Source organism: Lampetra fluviatilis, chromosome 24, assembly GCF_964198595.1.
Source record: "Lampetra fluviatilis chromosome 24, kcLamFluv1.1, whole genome shotgun sequence".
Classification (NCBI taxonomy): Eukaryota; Metazoa; Chordata; class Hyperoartia; order Petromyzontiformes; family Petromyzontidae; genus Lampetra; species Lampetra fluviatilis.
The window spans coordinates 3795721-3814152 of record NC_136298.1 but is presented as its reverse complement, the minus strand read 5'-3'; the positions used below and the strand labels follow the sequence as shown (position 1 = coordinate 3814152).

Here is an 18432-nt window from a genome sequence, read left to right as displayed (position 1 = left end):
AACCGCGTATCACTTCGTTTAGAAGTGGACTTGACCTCACAATAGGAATGTGGAATTTCTGCCACTGGCTCAGAGCCGTAATTACGAGATGTTCCACCACCTCAATGCTTATTTGAGGAAGAAATATAAATATTTTTGTAATCGTTTTTAAATATTGTGCTCCTGGCATTGATCAAGATGCTTGTTGAAGCGGCTTCAGAATAAGATCTGTGGCGTCATCTTCCGGGGGTGATCTGACATTGGGTGGTACACTGCTCGCTGCGACAGTCCAAATGGAAATTTAGTTTCTAAGAGCTGCGCCTATCGTCTATATAAATAATCTACCAATCTATCGGTTACCGTTTTTAATAATTGCTTAATTAAATCAAACACGAGCATAGAATCTGCATATCGGTTGCATAAGCAGATTATACATTTACACGCATGAAGATCAAAGCAAACCATGTCTTTTAATTATTGATGATCATATCTTCAATCGCCACACCTTTCTCAACACCCACTGGTGGACAAAATCTACGAGCTACGGTCAGGGGCAGAGCCGGCCCAGCCACTAAGCGACCCTTGCAATTGCAAAGGGCCCCGTGGCCAGCAGAGGGCCCCCTAGAGTCACTGCTAGCGAGTGGGTGAAAAAAATCATACATCAAAGGGGCCTCCAACCAAATTTTGCTTAGGGCCCCCAAAGGTCTAGGGCCGGTTCTGGTCAGGGGGCATACCTCCCTCCACCATTCTCACTCCGCTGAGCACAGCTAACCTTCGCGCCCTGCGGATCACGCCCGACAGCCGGCTCAGCGCAGCCTGGACCAAGGCCGCGTCCTGGCTGAGCGGCGTTTCTCCGTAACTGCACTGGCAGCAGCCGACTGGAACTCTCTCTCTCTCTCTCTCCCACTGCACATTCGCAGCAGCAGCAGCAGCAGCATCCGGGCACCATCATCCACCTTCAAGCAGTAACTCAAGGCTCTCACCTGTTGAGGCTCTCACCTGTCCAGGCTCTCACTTGTTCAGCCTCTCACCTGTCCAATCTTTCACCTATCCAAGCTCTCACCTGTTCACGCTCTCACCTGTTCAGTTTGGCACAGGAGGGGACTTCGAGCTCTGCATCCGCGCCGGCGAGTTCTCGATCGGACATTGCGTCCGACTCGCGAAAAGTGCGCGCCTTGCAAATTGTGTTTAGTGTCGTTAACGCAATGGCAATAACGATTCCGCACATGTCGACTTGGCGAAGGCTCGCGTAACGTAGAGCCCCTTGTCAATTCACCATTGGATGAAGGCCTCCTCCAAGCGTTGACAGTGGGATTTATCGAGCTCACGAAACAGGGGGTCGATTGACGGGACGTGGAAGCAGAGACGAACGAAGGAGGCACGCGTGCGGTGGGTGGGTAGGTAGGTGATTTTGACCGATTTGGTCGCTGCCGGATGTTGAGGTCCAGGAGCTCGACCGCCGGTTCGGGCCTCCCCCGCCGCTGAGTGCAGCCACCGCCCGTCGGGGAATCAAACTGAGGTCGCCGGCCGGGGTCATAGCGCAGCGTGCTCACAACGGCACCGCCGCTCCGCCCCGAAGACCCACAGCGGCGGGCAAACGTAAAGGGGACTGAACCGTGACATGTGACAGTCAAGAAGCTCCGCTTGGAAGTAAGTGATGTTACGTACGGTGGTGGAAAGGCTGTGGGGGCATCTGGCGGAGCTATCTGTGCTGCAGTGGGTGGTGTGCTCTTGCTAAAGCACTAAAAACAATCAACTATTTTTCTTATTTTACCAGGTATGTACGTTGAACTTCTTTCACATCATACGTAGCCAACTGTGCTTATCGGAGGTGCGAGGGAAGAACAAATTAAACACAAAAAAAACAACACAAAACCTAGGTTAGGCCCACTGAGCTAAAAGCTCATTTTCAAAATCGACCTGGCCACAAATGACAGCTCAACTTAGTGGCTTAGCATCACGTGGAAATGTATAGCAGCCAAATGCTCTCAACGCATGATTATACACGTGGAGGGAAAACTCGGAGGACGCCGGAGAAAATTCCACGCGACCACGGGCAGAGTGAAAATGCAAACTCCAAATGTACAGCAGGCGTCAGGGTCGGGAATCAAACCGACGACCTCCTGTGAACGAGGCGAGGTAGTCAATAACATCGCTAGCGAATGAGAGCGTGCCGCGAACGGACTGACCTGGGCTCGTGATGGTCAGGAGATCCAAACGACGCTGTTGCTGGAAAACAAAACAAAGTGAAAAAATAAACACACCAAGGTTAGCCTCGTTGTCGACAAGCAGACGCCGGTGACTGAGCGAGTGGATGCAAGTTCTCACGATACCCTAGAAGGGTTAGACAGTTGACATCTGAATGTAGTCGTTTTTTGTTATTCATACAACCTGAACAAACAATCTAAAAAACACTTTTTTGATAAACACATTTTTTGTTCGACGTCCAAAAGTTACGATCTGTAGGTTCATCGGTTTTACTCACCGAGAAAGGCTAGCCTAATTATATAGGTTATTTTAAGTATAAAGCTGTACACATGTGTGGCGTTTGACTTCTATATTTGGGGGGTGGGTGGGTGTGAGGGCATGTACCATGCACATCATCAGTGAACAGCGTAATTTTCGTCACTACTCAGGGCAGGGTTGGCATACATTTCTAGTACTCTTTGGTTCTTTCGGTAAAGTCACGTAGGTATAAAATAAAATAAATCACGACGTTTCTGGCGCAACACAAGCATCCGTCATCAGGTGGGAAAGCATGGTCGGCTGCTGAGGCAGACTGTTTTAAAAGGTTTGAAATGGGTGTAGCCCAAGGGTCATAAAGAAGTGGCCGGGGCTAGTGATGTTAATGTGAGAAATTAGCATGCCACTGTAGGACGCTTGTGTTGCGCCCGAAACGTCGTGATTTATTTTATTTTATACCTACGTGACTTTACCGAAAGAACCAAAGAGTATGGATTCCTGCAGTCACGAAAACTTCAAATCAAGATAAATGTCTAGGTTACTTTAACTGTAAAGCTACACACTTGCGAATACACGACGCCCATCATCAGTGAACCAAATCATTTTCGTCACATTGGTTTCGTTGCTTTTCAGTGTTAAGTTTTCAGTGGTCGAAAAAGCCCTCCCGACCAGCGCCCGTTCCGCCTATTCACTCCATCGCGGTGTCCCACACCCTGGCGCGTTCAAGGACCCTCAACACACAAGAAAGGCAACGGGAGCAGGCGCGGAGGAAGATATCTCGACGCCGCCGCGAGAGAGGCCGTAATCCCAATCCACGCCGCGCGTCCTCCTTCGCTCTCAGCCAGGGCATCCGACCCAGGGATAAGGTCGATTTCAATAAATAAAGTCGACCAAAAAAATACGTCCCGTGCATTGGGCCCCTTTGGGCCTCGTTGGAGGAGGAGCGGGGTGGGGAGGGGGGCACCCAGCGACGTGGCAGCCAATCGCTTGCCAGTGATGTTAGCCGCGGGATGTAAAAATCTAAACTGGCTGGGGGGTTCAACGCGTCCGCAAGGGCAGCGTGCTCGGGCAGCAGCTCGGCGTCGGGAGTCCACGTCCTTCGGCGCGGCTCGTGATCGAGTGGCAAAAACAACAACAACAACAACAACCGGTGAGCCGGCGGCCTTGAGGTGTCACCGCAAGCGGTGATCTGCCGGGCGGAGATTGGGCCATCGAGATGGCAGATGCTAATCTTGTCTCCCTACTCCCCTCGGCGCTAATAATGATCACGTTGCCCGATGTCCAACCTCCACGCGTTGCACTATGAGCCATGGTGATGGCTTCAAAGGATTCTATCGCCTCTCTCTATACAACCAGATGTTACCCCCCCTTCCCCCCATTAAAGATGCATTTATCTTTATTGTCAAAAGCAGAAAAAAAGACGAACAACCGTAGGAATTAATTTCCCAATGATATTTTTTTAACAAACCTTTTCTAAATGATCAGCAAACACCCTGCAGAGTAGAGTGACACAATATAACGAACACCAAGACAAAGACGTCAACGTAAAACAATGAGACACACAGACACTGAACACAAACGTCCCAATAAAACCACGTGGTAGACAGACGGCCCCCCTAACAATTACCAATGAAAATCAAAAACAAAGATCCCCCGTATAGCCTCATCAGTCTGTAGGAACAAGTGCCGTAATCGAGCACCTATGAAGGCCGGCACGGAACACGAGGGTGTGGGTGGCCAAAACCACGCCCGACCGCCTTTGTCTCCCTAGTGGCGATGTTTACACATCCCACCAGGTACTAATTTAATGCCGAGTCGATCTAGGGGAGGTCCAGGACCGGTTCAGATAATCGTCACCGGTGTCGACCGTGAGAGTGGGAATCGAACTCGGGTGGCCGGCTTCGTGGCGCACATCACGCTAACCACTCCGCCACCGCTCCCAATGAAAACCACACAGGCAGAGAGACACACACACATGTGCACTGCCGCATACACACAAAACACACACCCCCACCCCACCCTTACTAAATTGTCTGAGCCGTGGGCTCACTGCGTCCTCACTGCGTACTGACGTCACGCGCCATCAGCCCGCGGGCCTTGTGGCCTTTGCTTGGCCCTGTGGCCTTTGCTTGGCCCTGCTTGGGCCCCAAGCCGGCCAGATGCCTGTCTCTTGCGGGCCCAGCGTCGTCGCAGTTTGCCCTTCCGGCTCAGCATGGCGAGGAACCGCGCTGGCTCGGTTCGGGATGCGCCAGTGGAAAAAAAACAATCGCGACGATGGACTAACATTGGTCCAGATTTCTTTCTTTCGACACGCGAACCCAATTACATTCCCAGCGCTGTGCGGACGTCTGTCGACTTAATGCCCCAATATAGCAGCGGCGAGCAATGAAAGGTAACAGCAAGGCCAAACACAAACCAATAAACACTCTTTATGAGCCGAGAAACTTTTCAATCGATGACTTCTTTAATTAGGTGCTATTTTACACGCAGTTTGCCGTCGCCTGATAAAATGCGGGCTTATGGTATGATTAGAGGCTGTACTGTAGTATAACGAGTGATCAAAGAGCTTCATTAAAACAAATAGATGCACAATTATTCCCCGCATTGTGATGTGGGCTGGTTGGGGACGAGGGGGGTGGTGGTGAATAGTGGAAGAGCGAGGCATGATGATATCAAATTGGAAAAACTATACATAATATTTAACAGTTACGGTAGATGTTTGCTTGTGAAGTTCAATCAATTGTATTTAGAAATTGCACTCGATTTTTATTTGCAAATGTAGACCAACATTATTATTATTATTATTACCCTCTGGCTAAATGCTCTGGCTCGATTCAAAAGCGAACCCTTCCAATCTCGGTGAAGGTAAAAAAGCGCAGCCCTGCAATTACTTGGTCACTCCACTGCTGGCGGACAGGCCAGCATTTGAGAGGGCATGTGGGTCTCCTCTTCCACGCTTGCCGGACATCATGAACGATTTGGGTTGTACCCACTTCTTACCCCACCGCGCGCACGGCGGTGTCGATTGGCGAACTGATGGTGATTTCCATCAATACCGCGAGGTGGACACAGGTGGTGGTCGTGGTGGTGGGGATTTAAGAAACAGGCGGCATTGTTACAACCGGCACGCCAAGAGAGCGAATCGTGTTGGGCGGCCACGGTGGCGAGATGTTAACTATATCGCCTTGTATACAGGAGGTCATGGGACCGATCCCGACCCTGACGCCTGCTGCTGCTGTATATTTGGAGTTTGCGTGTCTCTCTCCCCGTGGTCGCGTGGATTTTTCTGCCGGGTTCTCCGGGTTTTCCCTCCACATTTAGAATCAACATCACGCGTTTCGAGTATTCGGCTGCTCTACATTTGCACACGATGAGCCACTTCGTTGAGCTCTCGTTTGTTTGCCCAGTGGGTCTTACCTGGTAAAATAATACGTTTAGTTTAGATACTCATCACACTCTGGCAGCAGCAGCAGCAGCAGCATCCCCTTCCATTGCTGAGATGTGATTGTAACACTTCTCAATGACGTCTAGGAAACCGAGTGCAATATTCTCGGCAGAAGCGAAAACAAACCTTGAAGAATGAACGCTTCAGTTACGTGCAGCGATAAATCACGTGCCCCACTGCTATCACCTCACTGCATTTCAACAATCCACAGGTTAAAAAAAGGTCCAACAGGCAAAACGTGGACATAAAAGCTGAAGAGATTCTTATCGCAAAACACAATCGTGGGCATTTTTTTTATTCACTGCAATGTAATTTGGGCTGTTCTTTTTTTGCCAGTCACGGTTGAGGATATCGAAGCTGTAACGTTTGATTTTTTACAAAGAAATTTCTTGTCACAAATTTTTATTTTATAACAATTTTTTTTATTTTATAACTATTTTTTATTTTATAACTATTTTACCAGGTAAGGTCTACTGAGCTATATAAAGTAGCTCTTATTTTATAAGCGACCTGTCCACACAGGCATATTTATAGCACCCACACACTCTAAACTTAAATTTATAGCAGCCAAATAATCTAAACGCGTGATGTCGATTCTAAATGTGGAGGGGAAACCCTGAGGACCCGGAGAAAAATCCACACGACTACGGGCAGAGAGAGAGAGAGACACGCAAACTCCAAATAAACAGCAGGCGTCAGGGTCAGAATCGAACGCACGACCTCCTGTATACCAGGCGAGGGAGTTAACATCTAGCCGCCGTATAGAAGCAGCACCGCTTCGTCAAGGGCACTTACTGGTCTATGTTGTGTCAGGCTGTTGACTTTTCCATCGCCTCTCGCCGGCGTGAGGGAGGTGTGCGTGTGATGCCCGCTCGTATTTATGGGATTTTCTCCAGGCAATACTTTTTCCTCCATAACAAAACCACACAGCAATTGGTCAAACATACAAAACGGAGACCTCCTGCACAAAAAGAGTATTTATTGAAACCCAAGTTCTATTTGTTATTGTATGCTGGGAGTATGCATGTCTCTCTTCACGTGCTTGCATAGATTTTTTTCCTCCGGTTTTTCCCTTCACATTTCAAAACATCCTTTCAAGAGTATTTGGCCCCGGCTATAAATTTCCACGCGATAAGCCACTTTGTTCGGCTGTCATTTGTGGCCAAGTCGTTTCTGAAAAAGATCTATATAGCTCAATGGGCCTTACCTGGTAAAATAAAAAGTTCATAGATTTTTACAATTCATACGTCCCCTTGACATGCAATGTACTTGGTTCCACCACTACCATCATCATCATCATCGATGACCCCACTCTTCAGATCGGTTTGAATTGTTTCTTTTTTGCGTTTATTGAACACCCCATGCAAGAGCCGAGAGTCGCGGTGCTTTGTCAAGCAAGGAAGAAACTTTGGAGGCTGGGATGGATTTATTGCTTTTTTTGTTGGGGTTTGTTGTTGTTGTGTTGTTGCTGCTGCTGCTGCTGTTTTATCTCCGGGCAGAGGAAATGTGGCGATATTGTTGTATTGCGAGGCGGTGACGTATTAAATGTCGCTTCTTACACACTTCACTGGCTCCATGTGGCTCGCACGGGAGAGGAGGCGAGGGAGTGTCAGGATGAAGATTAATGTGCCGTGCATCACTCACCCCATACACACCCACACACCTGGCCCTTCCACTAGAGCTGATAATGATGCCTCCGCAACTATCACTAATTCGACCGATACTACTCGGCTGTTCAGTCCCTTCTCCGATTACGCTGTGTGCTTTCACAACATGAATTGGATATAACGCGATGAATGTAATAGAGAACACATTTTGTTTATAAATATGAACCCTATTGTGGGACCCCGGGGTCCGAATAAACGGAAGTCAAAATGGTAATAAACTAATTTATTTTTGGCGGCTCCGTCCCACTGCGCACATGTGTCGTCCAAGCGCAGCAGCGAGGACGAATGCGCAGAAGAAACAACACTTTTAAACTTTTATTAGCGCATCGTGAAGAGCTCGTCAAGAGGAATAGATCGCCGTGTCGTTCGCATTCAGCGGACATAAAATGACGTCGCAACGCAGTTTATGCGAGAGCCGGGGGCTTATGGGACCCCGGGGTCCCGCCATAAGGTTCATGTAACGCGGATGCGAATTGTATAAAACACGATCGAGCGAACGGAACGACGTCGCGCGAGTTGGAATAAGCGGTTGTACGGCTGCCTCGGCGTAGCATCACACGAGGCGGTGGGATGCTGCTGGATGCTTCTAGATGCTACCCACGCGCCTCGGTCTTTCTTCAGCCTACGTGACGCATATCACGTGTTATCGCGTTCCGTGGTTTACCCTTCATTATTTATTATTTATACAAAGGCGAGTTGTCTATAACGTGCTAGTTCGAGGAGCTCCCGGCATTTGGAACTGAATTTTACGGTGAAGAGGCTGTCTCCACAGGGACCAAAACGTCAGACATCGCGGTTCGAACGTCGGACAGCCGTAGTTGAAATGCTATTTCCCAACCACGAGCCAGGAAAGAGGGAGAAGTCGTCTAAACATAATCTCAGACATTAACCGACTACGATACGAAGGCATTATACTGTGAGGCTTCGTTGAAATAGTTGGTCAAAAAAAAAAGAGGAGCAGAGATAACACAGAGAGAGAGAGACGGGGAGAGGCCCGTCGGAGGGAAACATCTGTCAGAGTTCGCGGCCTTCAGTTCAGGGCGCACGAATGAAACGAACAACCGATTGTCAGGGAGTTGAACGGAGTCGCGAAAACTGGCGCGGAGAGGGGCGCAGACCGCGAACTCGCGAGCGGAATGGACTCGAATCCCGAAAAAGGCCGAGGGTGATCGCTGGGCTGGGCGCAACGCAAAGGCAGAGATAGAGGACGCGGTGCCGCAGTGGGCAAAACGAGGTGGGTCTCTTTTGATTTAAAGCTTTCGTGACTGCAGGGATTCATGTTCTTGGTTCTTTCGGTAAAGTCACGTAGAAGGGAAACAATACAAAATATTTTTTATATTTTTATTATTTTATTGTTTCCCTTCTACGTGACTTTACCGAAAGAACCAAGAATATATATAATAATTGTTTTATATTTTTTATTATTTTATTGTTTCCCCTTCTATGTGACTTTACCGAAAGAACCAAGCATATGAGGTGGGTCTCCTTAGAACTTAGAGCAACGGATCAGAACGCCCCGCCGAAGAAACAACCGTGAGAATATAAAATGAAACGCCCTCGTCGAGGGGGTGGGCGGGGATGACCGTGAGCTCTTCAAATACCACACCGGTGTGTTGGAGAGTAGCACCTCTGGCTGCCGCCTGATGATGCTGGTTGTCATTACCGGCGAAACGTCACGGTACTCGAGTTGTTCATGTTGTGGGTTTACACTCCCACACACCGGTGTGCTGTCCTTGTAACGCTTTGGCAAATGTTGTTTACGTAACAAACCTTAGTAATTGGCCGCGTCGGGTGGCGGCGGGTTTAACGAAACATTTATATTTACGCGATCTAATCCAAAAAATCCTCGATTATGGAAGAACAAGGTTGATGTTTCTGTTGTGAAGGCTATTTCTCGTCATTTACATTTCTGAATCCGCTGGTGTAAATGTGAATGCACGAGGCCAGCTGCACACAACCGCCCTTACGTATGTCCGTGTGTGTGTGTGTGTTGAACTTCTGTTGCACCGTACATAGCCAAACCGTGCTAATCGGAGTGGGCGGGGGTACGGACAACAAACTAACGCACACAAATCATGTCTACAGAAATTCGTTTTCAATCAACATTTTAAAGTGCATAGCTCCAGTGGCTTCCGAATATCGGGAGGAAGAGCGCTCCAGACGGCCGCAGAAGCGCACCTGACAGCACATGATGCGGCGACCATCTTTGTTTGATGTTTAGCCAACAGCCTCTGCGGGGATGACCGAAGTTCGCGTGATGGTTTATGCTCCTTGACGAGATCACCAAGGTATTGTGGTTTATTTGTGGCAAGCACTTTGCTTGTAACGAGCGCTGAATGAGTACATTCTCATCGTCGTCAGCATCGTCACCACCACCTGCGTCTCGGGCTTCAACCTCTGGGTGCCGCGTCGCTGCCTGTCCCGGTAGCCTGCCCTCCACCACCCTGAGCACGCTCCCCACCCATTGCAACCTTTCTGATCGCACCCTCAACGCTGCCTGGCCTTGTTTCATCACACCTGTAATCTAGCACTCTGGACGCGAGGGGCCAGTGGATCATGCAAAGGGTGTGAAACTCCATTGCCGTGGGCGTCGAATTGCCATACATACCCTCGCTTGCCCGGGGAAGGCAATACAGCCAGTGTGCACTAATCTCCATCTGTTCCATCCGCATGGAATAGAGGCTTGGCTGAGTAACGCAGTACAGCCAGTGTGGACTAATCCCCATCTGTTCCATCTGAATGGAATAGAGTCTTGACTGAGGAAAGCAGTACATCCAGTGTGGACTAATCTCCATCTGTTCCATCCGCATGGAATAGAGGCTTGGCTGAGTAACGCAGTACAGCCAGTGTGGACTAATCCCCATCTGTTCCATCTGTATGGAATAGAGTCTTGACTGAGGAAAGCAGTACATCCAGTGTGGACTAATCTCCATCTGTTCCATCTGCATGGAATAGAGGCTTGGCTGAGTAACGCAGTACAGCCAGTGTGGACTAATCCCCATCTGTTCCATCTGTATGGAATAGAGTGTTGTCTCGTCGCAAGCGTGGATTGGCTCCGCGTGCTCTTTTCCACCCATATGCAAGCTCATCAATCTGCCAATTGCAGCTTCGTGTATATAGAGGACCGCAGAGCTTGGGGGCCAATTTGGTGCCGGCTGATCACTGTGTGGCAGCCACACGTTGATGAGCCCATGTGACAAGTTGATCTTTGATTGGCCGTGGCGGGTGGTGGAGGGTTGCAGGCAGTGGCGTCGTAACGACATGATGAACGCAGGTGGTGCGGCAATCGTTGAGGTCCCCAATATTTGATTTGTCTCGCACGGTCGCACCCAGGCTATTGAGTATCGCGGCTCCCCTTGCCTAATCACACCGTTACGCTCACGATCTCGAACATTTACGCCAAACGTTACCGCTGTAATGAAATTTAAATTAAACGTGGAACGTAAATTCGAGAGTTTTCATCAAAACATTAATTTCAACTGCGTTGTAAATTAAGTCTTTTGTTCTTTTACATTTGTTGTTGAAAACATCTCTCATGACGATTGCCAAGGGGTCCCCAACTCGTAGCTTTGGCTACCAGTGGGACAAGACACCCCCTGCCCCCATGCTCGTTACGCGACTGGTTATAGTTTGGGAATTTATATGAGACCTACACGATCTAAACCAAAGGAAACTAATTACGAATCGTGATTGTACCACGGCACGGGTAGCCTCTCATCCAGCAGTGGAGTGACAAGAGGGTGGGTTATGCGTCTACATATATGGTGTGAGGATGTGGCTCACAAAGGTCAGGAGGTTGCGAGCTCATGTCCTGAGTTTGGGAGGTAAATTCAACAGCGGTTGCGCTCTAGGTGGACTTCTTCCTGCCATAAGAATGTGGAATTACCTCCAACGGGTTCAGGACGGCTCAAAAGTAATGGTCGGTGTCCGGCTTTAATGTGAGCATTAGAGATGCTTTTGCGCTAAGCAGAAACAGATGCTCACTGCGTTTTGATTCGACACGGTTTCGCATTGCCACATTTTACTCTTCGTGTTTTAATTAAAGTTAATTTATTTTAGTTCGCTATAATTTGTGGTTTTTTCCTCCCCCCCCCCCTCCCCCAACGTCATTTAATATCAACAACCACAACAACAAAATCCTATGCATACGAAATGTATTCGATACGCATTTTAACTTACTCCGAGATTCCTGTTTCAATAACTTTCGTTGATTCGACTTTGTCGCCTTTCTGTTTCAAGGTCAATGCCCGGAACGTGAAGGTCCCATTAAGGGGTAACTGGTTCAGATCTCCTCTTAATTGCTCCATTTTTTTTTTTTACAAAAAAGTGAAACGGCACCAACGAGAACGAAGATCAAACTCGCGAACATGGCAGGACATATCACTGCATCTTTAAAGAAATAAAAAAAAAAATCCATAATTGCCAACATCACCATCGAGCACAGCGCACCAAAAGCTTCCCCCACCCCTCTCAACCCATTTTTTTTCCGAAGGAATCAGCAGCGTTGGAGGGATCCGACTTGGCTTCCATTTGATTTCATTAAATATTTATAACGGACAATTAGAAGGAGGATGGGGAGGGGGAGAAGCCTTGCAGGCACATATCTCATCCATCATGCTGTCAATTACGTCTCGGCAGCGCGGAGCGGCAGCGCTGGCCGGCTGGGCCCTGTGCTCGGACCCCCCGATCGCCGGGCCCAGCCGTGCTCCGTTTATCAATCAGCCGCATTTGCTAAATTAATGGAAGGGAATCGAACTAATGGTGGGAGGTGGGGGGGGGGGGATGGTTCGTATGCAAGATCGTGTTGCAAGAGCAAATCCCCGCCGCACACGGCGACGGCGGCTCGTATCGTACCCAGGCTGCTCTCTGCTCGCGAGTTCGTTCTCTCTGACCTCAGCGCCGATGCCCGCTTGCAGGGTTTGCCACGCACATCTGGGCTGAGCGATCGCCACGCGGTCGTGACGGGAAGGAGTCGTGAGTTCAAATCCTGGTCGGGCGGGGATGGTTGCCTCAGCTGATCAACATCTTGTTTGTCCCCCCCCCCCCCACCGCAAATGCGCATTCATCATCATCATCAACATCGTCCATCTGGTGTCTGCCGGACACGCCCGGTCCCTCTTCTCTACAATCAGAGAGGCTCCCCTCTCTCCAATTATCCGGGGCTTCGAGAGGTTTTCCTGCAACGTGGGGGAAATAACGGCCGAGGGAGGTCTACAGGGGCCTCGTGAGCTACCGGGATCTGCCGTAATCAATGGTCACCCACAATGTTGCTGGACATGGCCAAGTCGGCTGAAATATTCACGCTGAAAACAACAAGAAATAGGCTTCATCCTTTCTGGCTATAAAGCAGGGGGTGTGAAGATGGTCAAACACCAAATAGATACATCTTGACTTAAAGCTTTCGTGACTGCAGGAATTCATTAATAAATAACAAATATATAAAATAACATAAAATATGTTTTTATTAATTTGTACCTATCTACGTGACTTTACCGAAAGACCCAACGATTACCAAATATCTGCTTGGTTCTTTCGGTAAAGTCACGTAGAAGGGAAGTAATAAAATAATAAAAATAAAACATAATAAAATAATTCTCACGACGTTTCGGCCACAACGCAAGCAGCCGTCCTCAGGTGCTTGCGTTGTGGCCGAAACGTCGTGAGAATTATTGTATTATGTTTTATTTTTATTATTTTATTACTTCCCTTCTACGTGACTTTACCGAAAGAACCAAGAAGATGAATCCCTGCAGTCACGAAAGCTTTAAATCGAAAAAGATTACCAAATAGATACACCTATTGCAAGGCATCAAGTGTGCATTAGCCACACATTCTTGTGGCAAAACATGCAACCATGATCTGATCGTGCATGCATTGCCTTTGAAACTGATTGGCCTCCACCGGAGACGGTTTTCCTTCATGGCCTGACACCAGAGAAAGCCAAGTCGGCCGAAATATTCATATTCGTATCCGATCAGGAATGGATACATCTCTGGCAGCGTGCTGCTGTGGTCACACGGAACGGAACCATGGAATCGATAACGACTCAAAGCCCGATTCGCGAACACGAAGGTGGCACCGGCACGGCGACTCACCCCTCCCGCTAACGCACGACTGCAACGTATCTTGCTCGAGCACCGCAATCTAAAAAGGACAGCTGTCGATCTCCTCCATCAACATCTGCCAGACGGTCAAAGTGCCTCGTGCGTGTTGGCACTCCTCCGGTGGGCCTTGAGAAAGTTGTATGAACGCCACGTTGCTTCGACAGTGGGACCGGTTTATCTCCAGGCCACCCAGTTGAAGTCCCACAAGGCGGCGCTCAAATGTGACTGCAGGGATTCATATTCTTGGTTGTTTTATATTTTTATTATTGTATTGCTTCCCTTCTACGTGACTTTACCGAAAGAACCAAGAATAATTCTAGATTTGAAGCTTTCGCGACTGCAAGGATTCATATTCTTAGGTTTTTTCGGTAATGTTTTTACCTACGTGACTTTACCGAATAAAACCTAAGAATATGTAACCAAGAATAAGTTTCCCCTGATCCACGATTTGAACTCACGAGTAAAACCCTAACACCCCCTGCTCGATATTACTCATTAAATTCGTACTCGCTCTGTTATTCAATTCCGTACACGTGAAAAACGAACGTCAACGCACTTGCTGCCTATTACCAAATCGAAACGGAACATGTTCATTGTCATGAGATCTCAGAAGCTAAGCGGGACTGAGCTTGGCTACTGCTCAGATGGGTAACCACCACCATGCATGCTAGGGTGGTTGCGGTGCTGTGCTGTTGCCATCACAGCGCAGTGTCACAAACACCCATCGTTGTACTGCGCTTCTATGGGGCATACGCGCTCAGCGATGTCACCAACTCCGATTGACCAGCGGGGTGAGGTACGTTTAAATAACGAGCTTAGGATCTCAGCTGCGTCAGCTCGGTGCTCTGACCCCTGAGCCACTCGACCACCACAACAATCGATTAATCAATGCACTGTTACATCCAACACAAAGATCCCCGAAAATAGCCTTCAGCAGCCTGTTGGGGCAAGTGCTGTCAGCGGGCACCTATTAAGGCCGGCGCGGCACGCGAAGGGAGCGGGTGGCCATTACCACGCCCGGCCGTCTTTGTCTCCCTTATTGCCGATGTTTACACCGCACACCAGATACAGTACTCATTTAAGGTTCAGTCGACCTAGGTGAGTCCCAGGACCGGTTGAGTTATCCTGGGGTCGACGAGGTTCGCGATATCATCACTGCGCGCACAACAACAACAACCGCCATTCGTCACTTAAGTGGCGGTGACATCACCACGGCGCTTGTGCCAGGCTATGTGCACATTAAAGCCACGTGAAGTGTCGAACGCCCGCTGGCAGCAGGTCACGGGACGGACCCAGCGCGTGCCGCGGGTCGACTGACTGAGACGACTGCACCACCTGTGCCCCTACTGTGCCAACTTGCTGTGCTTTAGCCGCCCGGCGCTGCGCTCGTTGTTGTGAGATCGTCGCTCCTGTGCCCTCCGCTGTTGCTGGAGGGCGACTTTCTCACACACACGCGCGCACACATGCACAGCGTTGTAAGAAAATAAAACGTAAACGCTTTAAAAAAAAAGTTTCCGAATAATTCTCACGACATGTCTTTTACGACGAGCGAAACCTCGGCGTATGCGTGAAACAAATAAAATCTCCACATCCACAGCTTTGCCATTATGCACCTCCAAGGAAACGGGGCCCACGTGCTATGAACAAGGCCCTCTGGGCCTCGTTAAGGGGCTCCCGTTTAAGCAGTGAAGTGGCTGCGGGTATTGATTGCGGGGGGCGGGGGGGGGGCTTTCCTCCACCCCCCGTTGCCACCTGCCGCTCCAATCCGCCGGTAAGACCACCAACTCCCCGCCACCGCCGAACAGCGAACGAACGAACGGCACTCGCACGCGCTTCGCCATTTTGCCACCTTTTTTTTAACGGCCTTAATAACGACCTGTAATTGTGCGCGGTGATTTTATTTTCTTTCTTTCTTTATTTCCTCTTTTGAATAAATAAATAAACATCTCGAGTTGCGTTGGGTTGTTTTAGTGGGTGGATGAGTTTTGGTGAATAAGAGAGGCTGCAATTGATGTCCATTATTTTTCCCGCGTAGATCCTCCACATGATTGAGATTCATGATCCGGTAGTTACGTTTGGCTAGACATGACCGTTGTCACTTCAGAACGGTCGTGTTATTTTGCATCACCCATGGCCAGGCCACTGGCGATGCAACAATCCACCCAGCGCCCGATTTCATCACGCGGGATGATTTCGCAGCTCCATCTCCTAGGCAGATATACCTTGGACGCGTTCCGTTCCTTGGCTGCCACTCCGTCACGATCCTTGTCCATCAGCCGGCCACCGTCGCTTTTGGCGACGTGTCCTGCCCAAACCCACTTCGAGTACGTTTCTTAACCGTTTCATTATTATTGTTGTACAACATATGTTACGTGCCGGCACAGAGCCCCTTCTTTGTAAATCCACTGCTTAATGGAGGCGGGTCGTGTGGTTATTCGCCCATACTTCACCACACCGGTCACTGTGAGTTGGTGAAAATTGACCGCGCAGAGAATCCGGAGGAAACCCATGCGGAAGAGGGAGGAGGACAACGCACAGACGCCGTGCAGAAGTCGACCGAGTGGGAAATTGAACCCATGGGCCACATTGCCGTGAGGGCACGAGTGTTAGTTCACCACTGCGCCACCCACCCTGCCACCCACAATAAACAGACGCACGCCCATTACTGGGCTCGTTCTTGCTGAGCAAGCACCACTGAGGTGCTGGGATCTGGGTTTAAAGCCACCGGTGATGAAACCGAGATCGCAGTTGTACTGCGTTGATGGTCTCAGCTCCGTTATTCACCAATGGCTGCACACACACACACAGACACAAACACTCATCAGGGAGTTGACGGCATGGGGCTCTAATGGATCACCCTGCAAAAGGGGAACTAATGGTCACGCGTAAATAGGGTTACATCGGGGAAAGTAATATGCGGTGTGATTATCGACCGGCCGACGTTTTTAGATGTATCAATGTAAATCCGGTATTTTTCCCGATGCCACGGAGGGAAGTGTGGGCGGTGTGCTCGGCAAGTCGAATCTACGGTGACAGCAGTAATCCGGTTGCATGCCGGAAATGGATTAACATGGGATTACCGGTAACTGCATTATTCAGTAATCTGATTACAGAAATGGATTTCTTGTATAACTGTTACTTCCACTAAACATAACGTTGGCCTTTAATTAGGCCTGAAAGCATCCACCGGGTCTCAAGACCCTTCTGTTCAGGGAGGGTTTTGCAACGGAAGGTTTGGTAAATCGCATGACGGAAGTTGACAACGGAGACATTTCTCTGTTTTTGGTCCATGTTGGCCAACGTTGGATAATGCTGTCACATCGGGAGTATGACACCCAGTTCATGACTCACCGCACTTGTGACAGAATTTAACACGGAGCGGCCAAAGTAATTGATGATCCAGCCCTGATTCAGTCCGGTCATGCTTTCACCAGAAGTCAGTCAGTCAGTCGCCTCCTTTGGGGCCGTCCATAAATGACGTCACGCGATTTTGGACTATTTTTGACCCCCCCCCTCCCTTCGTCACACGGCGTCACAAAAAGTCAGACAAACCCACTAAAATATGACGTCACGAAAAAACATGTTTCAAATCGCTTTAAACTATTGTCATTGTAGTGCGTATTTAATGTGGCGCTGCACTGATGTTGTAGGAGAAAAGATTTTAAAAAAGTATATTTAATTAAGTAGAACGTGTTGTCTATATTTTTTAAAGTTCTAGATTTGAAGTTTTCGTCACGTAGGTAAAAATAAGTAAATAATAAAATAATAGAAATAATTATTTTTAAAGTCGCGCATTTTGATGGTACGTCACATTTCTCAACCCCCCCCCCCTCGTCACACATCGTCACAAATGTCTGACCCCTCCCCCCCCCCCCCACTAGGTGCGTGACGTCATTTATGGACGGCCCCTTATCACTCTGCTATCGCTACTCTCGTGGTTACTGCTCGCGGGCATTTCACTCGATGATTTCTCCACCCATGTTGAGGACTCGGTCTACATCTCATCCGCACTGAGTTCTACCACCGCACTGCAGTTCACAACAACTCACTCGCCCACCCTCCCGCACGTCCACTCACTCACCCTCTCACCCACCCCACACACCTTTTCACTCACCACACTGCAGGTCACAACTCTTCTCTTCCTGCTGCTCCCCTCGCATCGCTCAAACTGAGAATTCCCTCCCAGCGTCTATTTTCCCCAAGTTTGCATAAATTTCCCAAGCTCAATTCAAAGAAACATACTCACTCTGATCTATGTATGTATGTTGAACTTCTTTCGCACCGTACATAACCAACCGTGCTAATCGGAGTTGCGGGAGAAAGGACAACAAGCACAAACATCAGTTCTTAATAAATTAGTTTTCAACCTGGATGATTTAAAAGTGCACAGCTCCCAGTGGCTTCCTAACATCGGAGCGACAAACGTTCCAGGCAGACGCAGAAGCGCATCTGAAAGCGCGCGATGGCAGTGGCCGTCTCTGTTCGATGGCCAGCGAAAAGCCACCGCTGCTAGGATGACCGGAGTTCACGTGATAATGGGTTTTACGCTCCATTGACGAGAGCATAAGTCGTCGCGCGAACGGCCGCAGAAGCGAGATCTAAAATCGCCGTCATTCGCGGTCCACTTCGGCTTTGGGCCTTTTGGGACCCTTTGGTCGGCGAGCAGATTTAAAGAGAAACTATTATCCACGTGGGTTTCTCCCCTTCCTCGTGCGGCAATGCACTTTGCCCGCTGCCCCACCAGGTGTCCTTCTCCCACACTCGAATGGACTTT

At 49.1% G+C, this 18432-nt stretch overlaps 1 protein-coding gene across 4 annotated transcripts in view; it reads right to left on the bottom strand.

Annotated features, from left to right (window-relative positions):
• The window catches only part of AGBL4 (AGBL carboxypeptidase 4), a 423930-nt gene that overhangs the window by 75715 nt on the left and 329783 nt on the right, over positions 1–18432 (bottom strand). For all 4 annotated transcript variants that reach the window (XM_078867534.1, XM_078867531.1, XM_078867530.1 and 1 more), the window contains one exon: positions 2169–2208. In XM_078867534.1, the coding sequence (XP_078723660.1) occupies positions 2169–2208 (40 nt within the window). The remainder of the gene's footprint in view (positions 1–2168; positions 2209–18432) is intronic.